The sequence below is a fragment of the Agelaius phoeniceus genome, chromosome 24, assembly GCF_051311805.1.
Source record: "Agelaius phoeniceus isolate bAgePho1 chromosome 24, bAgePho1.hap1, whole genome shotgun sequence".
Classification (NCBI taxonomy): Eukaryota; Metazoa; Chordata; class Aves; order Passeriformes; family Icteridae; genus Agelaius; species Agelaius phoeniceus.
The window spans coordinates 3891252-3907992 of NC_135288.1; the positions used below are offsets into that span (position 1 = coordinate 3891252).

Consider the following 16741-nt stretch of genomic DNA (forward strand, 5'->3'; position numbering starts at 1 on the left):
CATGGGGGTGTCCAGCCTCCCACTCCTGCCCTGCACAGCTGCTGCCCACAAACACAGACAAGGAAAAAGAAAAGTCTTGCACAGAGGGGCCCCACCTTGTTGCAGGGGCTGTGCTGGGGTACCTGGTGCCAATTCCCCGACTTGTGGGCCTCAGGCTGGGCCCTCCCAGGGGAGACAATCCTGGAGTGGTTTTGTGCCAGGAAAGAGAGACCCACTGGATCTTTTTGTCTTCAGGTTCTTGTTTATTGTTACCTTATCTAGAGTTTTGCACAACGTCCACACCAGGCTCAGCATGCTGGAAAAGCACCACAAAATGGCCAACAATCTCTTGGTACAAGGGCTTTTCAGACTAAACTGTCCAGTTAAGAGCTGACACCTGGATTATTTTCCCTTTTAACCCAGTAACTGATCCCAAAGAGCTGCAGTGCAGACTTTTCTGCCCAATTACAAAATGCCACCCAAACCCTTGGAGAAGGAGGAAGAAGAAGCATGAAGAAGAAACGCAGGACAACACCCTGTGCCCTGCATCTTGCTGCCATCCACAACATCCTAAAAACCCCAAAACCTCAATTTCTCACCCAGTGACACACCTGCACTGCTCTCTAGAATCTGTTTCACACTTTTGTGGGTTCCAGTCTATCTTGAAGTCTGGGAAACTTTCTCCATGAATGAGGGTCAGAGTCAGTGCTGCCCTGGGGGTCAGGGCAGCCCAGAGCAGACACAGAAATATTCCCAGTGCTCTGGGTTTGCACAGGGCTGCACTCCTAATATTGCACATGAAAAGGAGAAATCCTCTCTCTGAAGGGTGGTGTTGGCTCTCTCTGCAAGCCTGTGGGCAGAGAGAAGTGGTCGAGCACAGCCTGGATGTCACTTGAGGACACAAGCTGAGACACAAAGACACACAGGAAAATTCAGACAGTATTTACTGCAGAATTAAATAGCCTGTCCTAAAAACTATTTCAGTATCCCTAAATGCACATTCAGTACCACACTTGCTTAGATAAACATGGGGGCTCACTTTGAAATGAAAAAAACATCAATTCACTGCTGGAAATAACAGGAGAAGTGTCCTTAGTGTTGTTTCCTAAGGATTTTTTAAAGACAGTTTGCAGAAGGGAGGGAATGAACACCTAGCTTTGCCCAAATTCCTTTTCCCCCTTTGCTAAATAAAAGTCTTCTGAAAACCACAGCAGGTCCTGTAACTTTAAATCTGAGCTGAGATCATAACTTTGGTCCTGACCAAACAGCGTGGGGAGGGCGGGCCTGGCTGCTCATTGAGGACCACCTTAGGCTGCTCCCATCCCTTGGCTAAAGAAAACTATTCTGACTCCACTCAGCTTTCTTTAACTGCTCAGTTATCATCTGAGAAAACCTCCCCTCTCCACGTTACAGCAGCTAAAGGAATATTTGGAATACCAAAGTATTTTTTCGCAGTGATTTCTTTTTATCATCGTAATTCTCCAATAATCCAAATTTGGATCTGCCTGGTCTCTGGATTGGAAAGCGACTCTCTGAGCAGATCAAATATGTTTCTAAAAGTTCCATTCTTCATCTTCCTCCTCGGGAGCCTGCCTTTTGTAGCACTTGCTCAAGAAGGTAAGGGGAAAGTTTGGTTACAGTTATTCCCAGTAATTTCCTGTAATTTAACAGTTTCTGTGCTCTCTCCTGGGTTACATAGTTACTCTGTAAAACTTTCTTTGTAGTTTTTAAGCTGCAACAGGGCACCTTCTACAGCTGTGATCTGGATAGAAGCAGTAAAAGTTTTCAATGGGCTGAATTTGACTCCATTAGGAAAGAATTTTCTGTGTGTGCAGGGGAGGGAGAGAGGGGCAGGGGCAGGCAGGGGAGGCATTCCCTGCTCAGCCTTGGAAATGGCTCCAGTCTCACTGCAACACTCACAGCAGGCTCTGCAAGCTATGGTTGGGTTAAACTAAATTAGGGGTATAACTCTGTGAAAGTGACTGGTGAATCTGTTCATTCAGGAGTTGAACTTCTGTCCTTAGAGACATTTCAGACTCTGAGAATTTGAGGCTTATGCAGGGCTTTGCTGAGTCTAACTTACCCATAATATATATATATTATATTTTATATATATAATATATGTATTTTATATATATATATATATATATATATTATATATATGGCTCAATATATATACACAATGAGGGAAAATAAACCAGGGGGAATTATTGCCAAAGACAGCGTTGAAAAGCGTTATGTACCAAAAAGATTAATTTCGGAAGATTAATTTTGAATTTTATAAGAAAGATTAATTTTGGAAGATTAACTTTGAATTTTATAAGAGAGATACAATATACACTTTTAGGTAAAATGGACATTTAAGCCTTTCTACAGCTAAAGGATAGGAGTCTGATTTGTTACCAGTAAATCAGAATTACCCCGATCAGTACCCTAAAGGATAGGAGTCTGATTTGTTACCAGTAAATGAGAATTACCCCAATCAGTACCCTAAAGGATAGGAGTCTGATTTGTTACCAGTAAATCAGAATTACCCCGATCAGTACCCTAAAGGATAGGAGTCTGATTTGTTACCAGTAAATGAGAATTACCCTGATCAGTACTTGATTCCAGGGATGTCATTTTGAAACTCAGTTTTTCTGAGTATCACTTGGCTCATGTGAATGAACTGGCCAGGGGGCAGCATGGTTTGCAGCTGCCATGGCCATGGAGCACGTTCCAAGCAGCAGTTTCATACCAGTGCTCTGAGTGCAGCAACCTGAAACTCAGCCCACTGCCCTACAAAGCATAGATCTCCTCATCAGGCTTAGATCTGGATACCCAAACTGCAAAAATGACCTGATTTTGGCCAGGTAACAGTCAGTGTCATCCTGCTGGAAAGAATGGAGATATATTGACATACACTGAGTGTGGATGCTGACTTGAAACTTCTAATGGTGTTCTGTGTGTCAGAATGTGAGGCTGAAATTTGGAGTTGTGCTTCAAAATTTCACAGAAAAACTAAAATCAGAAGATATTAGGCAAGTCACAAAAGTTGTTTTCTAGGCTCACACAGTCACCTTGTTAAAAAGCATCTATATTAAGTGTGCCAAAATTTAAAGCCACCACTACTTTATAGAATTACCTTAAGCAATCTAAGATACCAGAATTACAGCTTAAAAGGTCTTTCATCTTCAAGCATATTTTCTCTCATCTCTGAGAGGACTTCAGCAATGCTCAGGCTGAAACTCTACTAGTCATAAAAAATATAAGAATATTTCCTGCTTTAAGAAAAGAATATAAGAATATTACCTCTGCTTTATTACCTGTACAGTTTGCATTGAACTCCAGAGCTGGATCAATAATGTGATTTACAGTATGTGAGGGTTTCTGTGTCTGTTTAGGGTTGGTGACTTTTTCTTCACATGGAGCCAGTCATTTAGGCCAACTTCCAAAGGATACAGCAGGAAAACAGACTCCAGATAAAATAAGTCTTGAGTATTTAGTGTCTATCACTGCTTTTTACTGATAATCATCAGCAATTACAAGTTAGAAGAGACATGAAATGGCAATGCCACCTTCAGCAGTCCCTGCTGGCTGACAGGGACATGGAGAAGGATTGGCTTGTGCAGTGCTTGGTAGAGTGGCTTTATCCAGATCCATGAACCTCTGGGGAACACAGCGTGGCCTGAGGGTTTTAGAGGAAAAAGGTCTCCATCTGACACCTCTGAACCTAAAAAAGGCCGTAAATAAACCTGCAGCTGCCCTTTTCTTATGGCTGGGCACTCCAGGTTATGGACTTGAGAAAAGCCGCTTTGTTTCCAGTAGGAAGCATATTTCCAATTTCCAAATTATTATTATTATTATTAATTATCATGCTCATATTAGCAGATAATTTTGGCCCTGCTGATCTCATTCAACATTTCAAAACTCAGGCAAATCTTCACACACAGAATCAGGCAGACCAAAGGAGCTGAGATGGAAGTTGGCTTTGGATTCCAAATCTTTCCATGGTGCTGTATCATAGCAGGGAGGGAGATTACTCTGTTGGCTGTCACATAACATGAACAAAATTTACCATGATTGTTTTACAAGATACCACACGTCACCTGGGCTGTACCAACTGTCCATGTGCCTGATCTTACCTAGAGGCAAATATTAGATTTTATTTCCTTATGCAAGGCAGGTTTATACAAGGTCATGTTACGTTTGGTTTGGACTGAAAGTAAGAACATGGGCAGGATAATTCAGATTAAAAGTGTTTATATCATAAGGAAGGAAATTGAAGCTTACAGTCAGCTGTGAAAGACTGAAAAGTTTTTTGTTTTTCAAAATCATAACTAAGAGAATTGACAAAACCACAAGAAAAGATTGTTTCAAAGCAGTACAGATTTACCCAAACCCTGTCACTATCGCAGTGGCAAAACTAAACAATAAAATCAGGCAACTCTAAAGCCTTTTGAAAATCAAACTCTGTAACTGCTGGTGGTAAACAAAATGTAAAAGCAAATGGAGCAGTCACATTTGACTCAAAAGGGACCCAGTTTCCCACTAAATAAATGCTGCAAAACTTTTCATCCTGCATGAAGAATGACTCTCACAAATGTCCTGTATGTGCCTCTTCACCATCTGAATCTAACTCTACATGCCCAATACCCAAAATTATTACCACAGAAAGGAGAAAATCATCTTGCTGAATCTCAGTGAGTAGGTCTGCAAGTCTGAATTTTGCAGTATCTTTGTGGAAGACAGCAGAGAACAAATCAAATTCAATTTCTCCCCAGCTGGGCAAGGAAAACATTACCTGATTTAAAAATTCAAAATCACCAGGGAGGTTTGCACATCTGTATTCTGACAGTTAGTTTTTGAATCTGTGACTTCACAAACAAAGAAAAGAGTCATATTTAAAGGCTTACAAGTGGACCTTTCATTAACTCAAACTGGAAACAGAGAGGCCAGATCCTCAGCTCCTGCAGTTCAGCAGTTTTACTGAATCTGTGCATTTACCTCAGATCAAGGACTTGTAAATCATCTAGGAAAAAAAAAAAAAAACCAGCAAAAAAACCAAAGCAGCAAAGCAGCAAAGAACCTGGGGAGCATTTAGGTAGATGATGAGGCAGGGCAGGAAGGTTTTCAGGCTGTGAGGCTCCAACAGGACCATGTGGTGTTTCTCCATGTGTCACTTGAGGTGAGCCACACAAGGACCACAGAAATGCCCACTGTGGCTGGTGGCCCAGCTCAGGCACAGGGGCTGGCTCAGTGGCACGTTTATTTTGTTGGTTTGTTTGCTTTTTGTCTGGATGTGGTCAGGGATTACAGGATGAACCCAAATGCTGCCAGGTCCTGCCTCCCAGATGCTCTCAAAGAGCCCCTCTGATCTGTGTGTGCACAGACCATCCCCTCCATGGGGACTGATCCCACAGCAAAGCTCAGAGCTCTGCAGTGCACAATTTGTTACACAGAGGTTCAGAAAAAGGTGTGGGATTGGGAGTACAGGTATGCTGGGATGTGCTAAACAGAAACAAATGAGGGGAAAATAAGAGACAAATGCACTATTGATTTCCAACTCTCCATCTCAGAAGCTTGGCCAAACCTCTCAAAGGACATAGAAGCTGATGCTGAGCACATTCTCATGTTGCTTTATGACTTCCTCGTGTTTTTTCCATCCTTGTACTCATTGATTACAAACACTTCAACATCCAGCATCAGAAGAGTCCTTAGTGGGGCACAATTCAGCTGTAACACCAGCAGCATTTTCAGGCACATGTGTTAGGAGAGATTGAGACACTGCTAAATCTGTAATGGGGACACACTTAACTGCAAACCCACTTTAAAATGTTTTTATGACTATGAAACCCATCCAAACATTAGTCTATTGTTAGTGGAGTATAAAAATCAGACTAAACACATTTGAAGGAACTTGCCTGCTGCATGGAAGTATAAAGTAGGTAGTCAAAAATCACTGTGTGGACAGAATGAACACCTAAAAGTTTCCAGTTCAGGGTCTGGCATGAGTATTTCAAACAAATGAGTTGAGAAACCTGCAAAACATTCTGCTTGCAGAGACAAAGGGTTGGTAATCTACCACAAGGCAGCTGTGAAAGGGCACACAGCTGCAGCCTCAGAGTGCATGGAAGGAAATCATTTAGGGGAAAGATTCGTTTATTACTGTAGTAGAGGTCATTTCTTAATTCCTTTCATTTGCATTGACATATCCCAGTATTTGTAAGCAGATGTCTGCTTTGTGCTGCATATCTGCCCAGTTTGCTGATCCCTTACACCAAGTTTTGTATTTTTTCTTTGTCTTGGCTGCAACTCTTCTTCCTCACCAGCCATGCAGCAAAAGACTGAAAGTTCTGTGATTCTGCCACTTTACAGCAAGGTACAAGAGGCATTTACACCTTGAGCACAAATCCAACCTTGTTGTTCCATCCCTCACTGATCAGAGGAAACAATTACATTGTTATAAAACTGCAGACAGGGAAACAGGGTCACAGGGCAGCAAATCTCAATTAAAAAGTAATTTGATCCCATATTTATGGGATAACAAGTCTGAGGCTAGTGTACTTAGTAGAGAAGAAAGCAGATGTTGACACAGCAACATTATTAAAATCATAAATTTGGAATATTCATCTCTAGCTCTGTAAGGAATATTTTAAAGGAATATTTTAAAGGAATGTCCTGTAATGGAGTTTGTAATTTCCTTCCTAATGCCCACAGCTCTGTGGCTGGTTTCACTGTACATAAGACAAAGCTTAGGAAGTTTGCAGCTTTTCCTCTGCTGGCTTTGTTTTGTGACTGGTTGAGGGTCATTGTACACACCAAGCAGTTGCTTCTCTGTATCTGCCCAGTTGAAGCATATTTTGGTTTGCTGTTCTGGCAGTGGAACATTGTAACATTCAGACATGTGAATTACTTGAGGAGCAGCTGAGTGGTTCTTTGCCACTTTGGCGCTGTTGATTTAAATTCTGGCTTTAAACCAGGTTTTTAAACCAGGACAGTTCCTTTGGCTGAGCCAGCCCCAGCAATAAAAACCCATCTGCAGCAGGGTGTGGTGACCAAAGGAAATGTTTCTGACAGTTCAGCAAAGCATTGTCATCACATGCTACATGGAATACCTGACCAAAGTCAGTCATACTCTAAATAAGGCTGAGCTAAATCCTCCCTTGTGCTTCATGATCATTTTCCCAACTGCAGATACTTTCCAGAGCTTCTGGTGTTCTCTCATCCAGCTTCCTTTGTTCTGTATAGCAGAGCTGTCAGTCTTTGTCTAAGGGAACTGCAGAAAGCACCTCAGGATTTACACAGCACATACTTTCTCCTGAATAACAGTCTCGACATTTAAATACACGCCAGGGGATTTTTAAGGACATGACAGATTACTCCAGCTTCCAGAAAGAATTAACAGAGAAAGAAAATGCCAATGTTGTGGCCCCAAACAGGCCAAGGACACAGAGCTCTCTGGATACTGAGGATTTGATTTTGCAGGAGCCCCAGGCACAAATGAGAATTTCAGTTCTCATTAACAAACTTCTCTACTTTTCTGAAGTTTGAAAATTGTAACTGTCCAAAGGTTCAAGTTGTAAGATTCAATCTCAGAATCCACTCTATTATATTCTTCAAACCCTTGCATTTTCAAAGTGCAAAAAATTTTGTGGCTTGGATTTGGCAGTGTTGAATGATTTCACAACAAAAGAGACACATGTATACTTTACCAAAACTAATCCAAAAGTATAAAAATAATGGAAAATTATTCTCAGACAAAATTAATCTAATGCTTAGGTTTTGGACATGACTCTGGAATACACTTAAATTGAGGATGAAGCCAAATCACAGACAAAACTGCTTTTGAAAATTACAGAGCTGCTGGATTTGAAAGGCAGATCCCTTGCAAATCAAACATTTTTGTTAAACCTCCACCACCATGAATAGAAATTTTCAATGAACTACAACAGAACCAATCCCAATTATGAGATACTGACTAAGACTCAGTTTGCTCACAATCAAATTAAGGTTTCTGAGTGAAGACTATTTCTGCAGAAAGGGAATTCCCTTATCAGGAAGACTAGTTTGCTCCCAATCAAATTAACTAAGACTCAGTTTGCTCCCAATCAAATGAAGGTCTCTAAGTGAAGAATACTTCTGCAGGAAGGGAATTCCTGTATCAGGACATAAATGCTGAATAAAATGCAGTCAAAACAGGAAGGCCAACACACTCATCCATACTCAGTCTTTCAAACAACACCCCTTGGTCTGTACCAATTCCAGGAGCAGATACTAAAAACCATCAGTCAGCTCCAGATGTTTGCTCTGTTCCATCTCCAACAGAAAAGTGATTCCTCCCAAGTGACCCATCCTGCTAAACTCCCTGCTAGTTAATATTTTTAGCTGTTATAAATAACTGAAGCTGGGGTTTTTTGGGTTTTGGGGGTTTTTTTGGTTTTTTTTTTAATGTAGAAGCAGAGGGCAATGAGCAAAGGATTATTGTAGTTCTTGCTGGAGGGAATCCTTTAAGGTTTGCCATTTTTATCTCCTGGTCTCTTATCAGAAATGGAAACATTCTATTTTGAGGGCTTACTATTTCAAGGACTAAGCTAAAATACAGGCTTACAACTGCCTTTACCCACTAGGGTTTGGGTTTATTTAGGTTTATGCAAGGAAAGAAGCAAGATCCTACAACATATTTCATCTTCAGAAGTATCTTTGTTGGTTTTGGAGACACCTGAAAGAAATGCTAATGAACAACAGTTTTACAAGTCCCTCTCCTTTCCAACACAACCACTGTGCTTTGAGAGCAGCTCTAAGAGGTTTCTCTAGTAAATTGTCACTCTGGGCATGCAGTAGTGAGCTCAGCTTCCCCTAAGTGGGTCATGGGATGCTCGAGCATGGGAGGTTTTTCAAAGTAGTATTAAACTTTTAAAGACATCAAATTTTGTCCTGGTGTGAGAAGCTGCAGCCTGAGGAGCAGCTGGGACTTTGAACTGAAAGGCTCCCAGCTGGAACTCTGGCAGAAAGGGATGCAATGATTAATTCACATCTGCAGCAACATCTAGCTGCAAACAGAGGGGGCTCCTTGGAGACAGCCCAGCACTGGGAGGAAATGTTTTTATTTACAACCTCCTCTAAGAGAATATCAAGAACACATGCAGAAGCACCACTCAACCCTGACTCTTGCTACATTTGGCCCACATCAGATGAAATCCAGAAAGGACAGAAGCACACACCCCTTCAGTCCCATTTCCATCCCCTTTGGTGGTAGTGGTGCTGAGCCTTGTACTGGGTGCAGTGAAAGAAGCTTTAAGTCCAATTCCATTTCAATATTTAACTTCATTATGACTTTCTCTGACAAAGAGCTGTCTGGTAGCCAGTGTTCCTTCCTACAAATGAAAATTGCCTCCCAGTCTTTCTCTGGGTGATACTTTGGTAGTGTCTAACCACCAGCCAGCCACCTCCACTGTCAGTCTAAAATCAACCTGGAAATAGAGTGCAGGGATTATTCTGCATCAGATACAGAATTTCAGCTTGAACAGGGCTGGGACAAGACCTTCAGAGTGGCAGAAACCAGATCAGATCAGTCTGAGCCTTGGGCAGTTCATGGGGAATCCATATTCCAGTTTCTGTTTGCAATTAAGGAAAGGCAGCACTACCAGGGATGACCCAAATCTCAGGTGAGCTGAGTTATCTGCTAGAGGTATTTATTTTTCCCTACAGACTATAAAAGAAGATAAGGGCAAGTATTTAGGTGCCTTTATTAAGAACCTAAAATTAGGCAAGATTAATCTGGGCCACCTCCTTTTGTCAATCAGAGGGCAAAGGCACTGAAATAGGTTTTCTTGCCACTCATGGCCAAGAATCTGCAAAAAGCATCAAACAAAGAAAAACAATTTTATATTTCTTTGTGCCATTCACTGATTTTCTACACCTTTGCTGTGTGACAATGCTTTCCTTTCCTGCCTTCCCTATCAGGCACTTTTCAGGGCTGAAAGCTGCTGCCATGCCAGGAGTATAAGCAGCTTCTCCCAATAAGCTGCTGGTTGTTGACATACAACATTTATTGCAAATAAATGGGGATTTTCCTCTAGTAATTGGTTTTCTCCATCTTTGCTTATTTTCAACTAGTGAATAAAGGATGTTTCTTCAGTTCTGACTGGGATTACAAGGTAAACTGATCCATACACATTTGTGCTGCTGAGTTCTATTGCTGTTTCTTTGTTCACACTTAACATTTACATAGCTGTGATTGTATTTTAAAGATATTGTTTAATAAGCAAAAAATAAGAATTATAAAATAGTGCTATACCTTAAATTGCACTGATATTTAAAGAGTGTCTAAATATACAACAAAAACTCAGGCCCCTTTATGCAACTTCAACAATACCTGGGGTATTTCAATCAGAAACGACCAAACTATTATTTTTAACATCTAATTTGGAATCTGATTTACCCTGTTCTAGTCTCTCCATGGATTATAAGGTGATTTCTGGGAGACTGGCTTAATTAGCCACTATATCTGGCCTCATGTTGGCATAACATGAATGTAGTTTCTTCATCTACTACTGCCTAAAGTGCTACCTGCACTCCTTTTGGCTGCTAAATAGGAACTGTATCTGTATTCAGGCTTATTAGGATACAGAAATATAAAATTCTATTTACTTCAGTAAACACGGAATTAGAAATCTAAGTTTAGTTCAGTGTTTGCTCTCTCAGAAATGGGACAAAGCTCTCAGTCTTATATTGGTTGAGATGGATAAAAATTTTCTAGTTTGGTTCAGAAAACAGTTTTGGAAGCCAAGGAAAAATATTTGCAAGTTTCCAGTAGAATTCAAAGGAGAGTTTCAAGCAAAACCAGGGGTTATTTTTCTCAATGGCAAATCATTCATCTTCTGCTTGAAAAATTTTCTCTAAGCTGCCAGTACATTTTTTTTCCTAATTTTAAAATTAAATATTGGCTTTTTAATTTGAAATAACATATTTATATGAAAAGGGGCAGGTAAAAATGAACAAAATTTAAACAGAACTCACAATTAAAGAAGAACGATTTCTGAGTGATGTTTACACAGCTGATCCAAAGGGATTCTACCCTTTTTATTAATTTCTGGCTGCTACCAAGCAAAATTCCCATCCTTTCTATTTCAGTCACTGAACAAAAGCTGTTTACTTGCCTCCATATCATTTATAAAACAAGTAGAGTGCATTTAGGAGCAGCAAAGTTTTCCATAAAAAGTATTTGGAATCAATCTAGCAATTCAGAAATTGTCCAACTTGACATGCAGAGGAGATGAGAATGTTTTTAGATCACTAAATAAAAAGTGACATTAGTAGAAAGTGTTACAATTTAAAAAAACAAAGAGGTTGTGAATATTTCTCATACTTAATTTTCATTTTTTAAAAGAACTATCAAGAGCTGTCCTTCTTCAGATCTGGTTGCTTTGATAAGTAGAAGTTAGATGCAAAATTTGAGTCTAGGAAAGAAGTTTTCAGTGCTTTTTTTCCCTCCAATACTTGCTCAGGACATCTACTATTAGCTCTTTGCTTAAATTTCAGCCCTGCTATCTGAAATTCAGCAGGAATTACAAACTCCCAGGAGCTCTCACAGCACATGAACATCACACTCTGCCTGTCACAGGTTTATGAATCAGCACAAAATGGAATTAAATGAGAGTTAGGTTTTCAGCACATTCTTGGTACTGCCAGTTATCTCCACACTGCCCTACCTTTCCTGTTTTACCTTATTCCAGCTCATTTCCCTACTGATGAATTCGGGCTGTATTTATAAATTACCAGCACTGTGTGGGCCAAAATCTAAATATCCATTTTATCAATGAGCACAGATGAACTAGGGGTCTGGAATAAAATCAAACAAACAGCCCTTACGTTGTTACCTAAAAATTCAAATTATGCCAAATAAGATTTGCAACTTTAAGAAAGCCTCAAGGCTGATTTGTGTAGGAATATTTCCAAATTACAGCTGCACCCATAAGCATTGATGGCAGGTCTAAAAATAAAGATTGCAGCTGTGGCTGAGCTGAAAGAGGGGAGAAATCTTTTACTATTTTAGAAAATGGAAGATGCTTGAAGGAATCTATCCCAATAGAGAAGGTAATGCTTAGCTTGAAATCTGGAATCATCACATCCACTTTGGAGAAACTTTTCTTAATAAAAAAGGAAATAGTTTCTTGGACAAAATGGTAGTAACCAGTATGTTTCAAGGTTGTAGCAGAGTTAAGTGATGGCTTCAGCTTTTTATTCTACTGCTTTGGGCAAGAGTATAACAGAATTCAAGCTTATTCCAAATCATTTCCCATTCCCATGTGGGCAAGGGCAGGGAGACAGAACACCACACAGAGCTCATGTTTGATAGAGTTTATGTCTCAGAGAAGCCATGTGACTAACCAAGGAAAACCCTGAGTAATTTTCTCAAATTTTATGCAGCAAGCTCAGTTCTAGAAGGAGAAGAAAGTGCAACAAGTGACTTCAGAGACAGAAATGACACAGAATTTGAAGAAGTACCCACAATTGTGAGTATATAATGCTATATAAAAGATCCTTTATGCTGCCTTTTTATTCCCTGCCACTTCCCACCTCTTCCAATTCAGTATCTCTCAAACAGTTTCAGTCAAACTAAACTCAAAAACTTTACAAAAAACCCACTGTAAAAAGGCAGGTCTGCAAAATTCTGCAGCCTTCTACACCTTTTGCAGTCCTACCAAGAGATCTGATGTAGAAATCCTCTAGCTGGGAAGGCAAATCAGCTTATCCTGGTTTGTTTGGTCACTGCATGCATGTCAAACACGAGAGGTGACAGCTAAAAAATGCATCCACACTGATAGACCAAGAAATTTAAATGTTACTATAAACACGTAGACTGAATGTACTGAGGGGGTTTTTCCCTCTTTCCCCCTTGTCATTGCCCACAAGACTCCACAATGTAATAAATGTTTTGCAGTTTGGAGACCTGAAGACCACAGAAAGTAGCTTCATCCAGGATGGAGAAAGTGAAAATGCTACTGCTTATGAAGTTAACACTGGAAGTGTTGATGGTAAAAATCCCTTTCGTTTCTATTTTTACACATCAAAGTTATAGTGCCACCTACTAAACAATATCTGGAAATCTGAATTACTCTCTCAAACTTCATTTGCTCACTTTCTATCAAAAGAACAAGCTCAAACCATTGTGACAAAGTCACAAATAAAAGTTTTCCTTGGATATAACCTTTCAAGTTGGAAGGCACCACTGTACAAAGCAGAGGGAGTAATTATTGCCTTTCTGTCCTTACAGGTGAACGGAGTGGGGAAACAGAGAAAACTGATGAAGGTATAAAAAAGAATATTTGCTTATAAAGACAAGGGAGAAATGTAACTGCCAGGCAGCTCCCCTTCCAGCAGCCCTTCCTATTCCCATGCCATTAAATAAAAGTTCCAGGGGAGGCACAGCTGCTCCCTGAGCTGCTTTCCCTGGTTCCCCTGCTCACTGTCTCCATATCCACACCCTATGGAGCCCTTCAGCCCAAAGTCATGGCTCCAGGCTGTGGCATCCACATTCTCTAAAAAAATCCCTTCAACCAGGATTTTTCTCCTGGGAAGCTGAGAAACCTCAGATAAAAAGGAAAACAATAATTATCTGATTTGCTTCTCCTGTGTTTTGCTCTTTGGAATGTGTTTGGAGATTGTTCACCCACAGGTGATTGCTTCATTGTTTTCTGCTGTGAGTTGTTTTCACTCTTTGGCCAATCAGGGCCAAGCTGTGTCAGGACTCTGGAGAGAGACACAAGTTTTTATTATTATCTTTTTAGCCTTCTGTAAGTATCCTTTCTGTATTCTTTAGTATAGTTTAGTATAGCATTCTTTAATATAATATAGTATCATAAAATAATAAATTAGCCTTCTGAGAACATGGAGACAGAGTCATCATTCCTTCCTTCATCTGGGAGGAACACAAATACAATGCCAGGCTGCTGAACATCCAAACCTACTTTAGAATTCACAAGGAATTTCCCCAAGGAGTGGGATGCAGCAGGACAGCACCAGGTCTATCAGTAGCCTCTTATCAATGGTCTCCATGAGATACATAATAACATTCCCATTTTCCAATGGTCTCCATGACATACATAATAACATTCCCAATTTCTTCTTTCAGGTGGTTTGGGAACAATTGCACTGCTTGGAATAATTATTGGAATCATTGTTGCAGTTGGAATCCTTGCAGGAATAATAATTGCAGTTGTGAGGAAGATGTCAGGCAGGTACTCGTAAGTAAATTGCTCATCAGGCTTTTTTTCAAGCATCTTCCTCAGAGCAGGGTCACAGGAATAGCTTGGGAAATTTCTAAGGTTCCTATTTTGACAAAAGCCATCTATTTTCCTGTTTACAGTTCCTTAGACAGACTCAACAAGAGCTGAGGTGTGGTGTCTGCATGCTCTCATGAGCTTCAGAAGGACTTCCCAGACAGTGTGCACATACTGTTATAATATCAGGTGCTTGGGGCCAGGACTACTCTGGGGAACAGAGTCATTCACTGGGGAGTACAACAGCTTCCAGAGTAGTGGATAACATGTGAACATTGGGTGTCACTGTCACATTTTCTGGAAAAATCCCTTCACCCAGGATTTCTCTCCTGGGAAGTTGAGAAGCCTCAGAGAAAAAGGAAAGCAATATTATCTCATTTGCTTCTCCTGTGTTTTGCTGTTTGGAATGTGGTTGGAGATTGTTTACCCACAGGTGATTGTTCCATTGGGTTCATGTGAATTGTTTTGACTCCATGACCAATCATGGTCAGGCTGTGTCAGGACTCTGGAAGGAGTCATGAATTTTCATTATTATCTTGTTAAGCCTTCTGTCTGTATCCTTTCTCTATTATTCAGTATAGTTTAGTTTAATATTCTTTAATATAACATAGATCATAAAATAATAAATTAGCCTTCTAAGAATATGGAGTCAGATTCATCATTCCTTCCAAAAAGGGGGGTCTCAGAAAATCCTAAACATTGGGGAGTGATCTCTACCTTATTTTTTGGTGACACATAAATCTAAAGAGTTTTACAAACTCTGAAGGAGTAAGAAAACCCCAGAAAACTGAGCAGATACTGGGCACCAGGAGAAAGCCAAATAGGAGCTAGGAAGAGAAATATAGAGATGATAGGAAAGACAAAGAGAAGGAGAAAAAAACCATCATGTGACTTAAATTTGGGTAATGATGAACAATACAAGGTCTGCTTTTTGTTTTCCAGACCCTAAACACAGTTGAAACAAGCAACTATGCCATTCCCTGCTGGAAAATACAAGTGCTTCTTATTTCATACAAACTAAAGACTATTCCTGTATTTGTGTGAGAAGATGATCCATGGAAAATACAGTCAAAGAATTTCAGATCTATGGGGATACCACACAATTCCAAGGACTACCCTCATACCCCCCGCCCTGCACAGAGCATGGGATATTTAATAGGATTTTTTACTAACCAGAATTTTACTCAAAGAAAAAGATATTACAGTAAAAAAACCCTGCAGCAAAGAGATGTACATCTGAAATGTGGTTTGCAGGTATTATATGCTTGGGTTTTAAATGCTACCAAAGATTATTTCACATTACTTTATATGTATTCTTTTAAAACAACAACAACAAAAAAGTGGTTTTGTCTGGTTAAGTGCTCCTGGCATGTTTATCTACCACATGATGTATCAAAAAGGAGGAATTAGCTTCAGTGAGAACCAGTTATTTACCAATTAGGAAAAATACTGGATATTGGAAGCTAAAATCTTTCTAATGCTGACACAGATTTTCTGCTCTTGATATTTATGTTATTTTGTGGCAAAATATGGTAGGTCTGGCTGGAACTGATCTACCAACTGCAAGCTTGCTCGTCTGCCTATGGCATCAGGAATTTCCTGCCTTCTCTTGTTGCAGAGACGTGCAGGAATTGAAATACACATCCTGAATTAAGGGGTGCTTGGAAAATACCCAGTTTTGATGGGTCACTTTAGAGCTGACGTGTAGAAGCTTTTGAATTAGTGTTCACTGTGTTTTCTCATTATGCCTGTGCCATTTTCCAACTGTACAGCTGATTTGTTTGACAACATGTGCAACAGCAGGTCAGAATGTGTCACTGAGGTGTGATGCAGCTCTGGAGTCTGCAGCTTTTCTGGGGCATTTTTAGAGCTCAGAGCAAAGGCTTTGCATGTCAAGTGACTGCAGTGCATCAGGTTTCCTAAATGCTAGGACACTTCAGTGTTTGGTGTAAAAATCATGATAATCAATATCATCATCCACTGCTAAATTTGTCAGCTTGTCTGTGTTTGCTTTTCTGTTTCTTTCATGTGCCTTGAACTATCATATCAATACAAGCTTTGGAAATAAAAATCATAATATGAACTGTATTATTTTACAATAATTGTTCTTGTTTTCTTAAAAAAAAAAAACCCAGTAAAATGTCTTAATGTTCCTTCAACTTTCCTGACTTATTTTGCTAATTGTCTTATCAATGCAATGTCTACAACCAACTCATTTGACATTGATAAATGAAATTATAATTGAAAAGTAAACATATGAGAGATAACTAATTCAGAAGTCTTTAGTTAGTTCTGGAGCTGATGTGATGAGACCCTCAGTCTGTGACCAAGGAGTAAACCTAATCTTTATCATTGTGTAAATTGATATGAAAGCAGGAAAATTACAATTTTTTCTTCTTGCAGCAAAAGAATATTAATTCTGTTAGCCTCAATTTAACATTTTCTTATCTGTACTGGGAAATACCCCATAAGGTGCTCTGATGCCTGCTCAAATGTGT

General features: G+C 39.8%; 1 protein-coding gene across 3 annotated transcripts; it reads left to right on the plus strand.

Annotated features, from left to right (window-relative positions):
• Positions 1-1336: 1336 nt before the first annotated feature.
• PDPN (podoplanin) lies at positions 1337-16312 on the plus strand. Of its 3 annotated transcripts, none has more exons than XM_077190268.1 (6): positions 1337-1596; positions 12391-12476; positions 12905-12998; positions 13238-13273; positions 14096-14207; positions 15186-16312. In XM_077190268.1, the coding sequence occupies exons 1-6, from the start codon at positions 1527-1529 to the stop codon at positions 15190-15192; spliced, it is 405 nt and encodes a 134-aa protein (XP_077046383.1). In that variant the 5' UTR covers positions 1337-1526; the 3' UTR covers positions 15193-16312. The 3 variants fall into 3 exon arrangements, with proteins under 3 accessions (XP_077046383.1, XP_077046385.1, XP_054503970.1); XM_077190270.1 differs by having other exon boundaries at positions 14096-14201; XM_054647995.2 differs by lacking the exon at positions 15186-16312 and having other exon boundaries at positions 14096-14211.
• Positions 16313-16741: the final 429 nt, after the last annotated feature.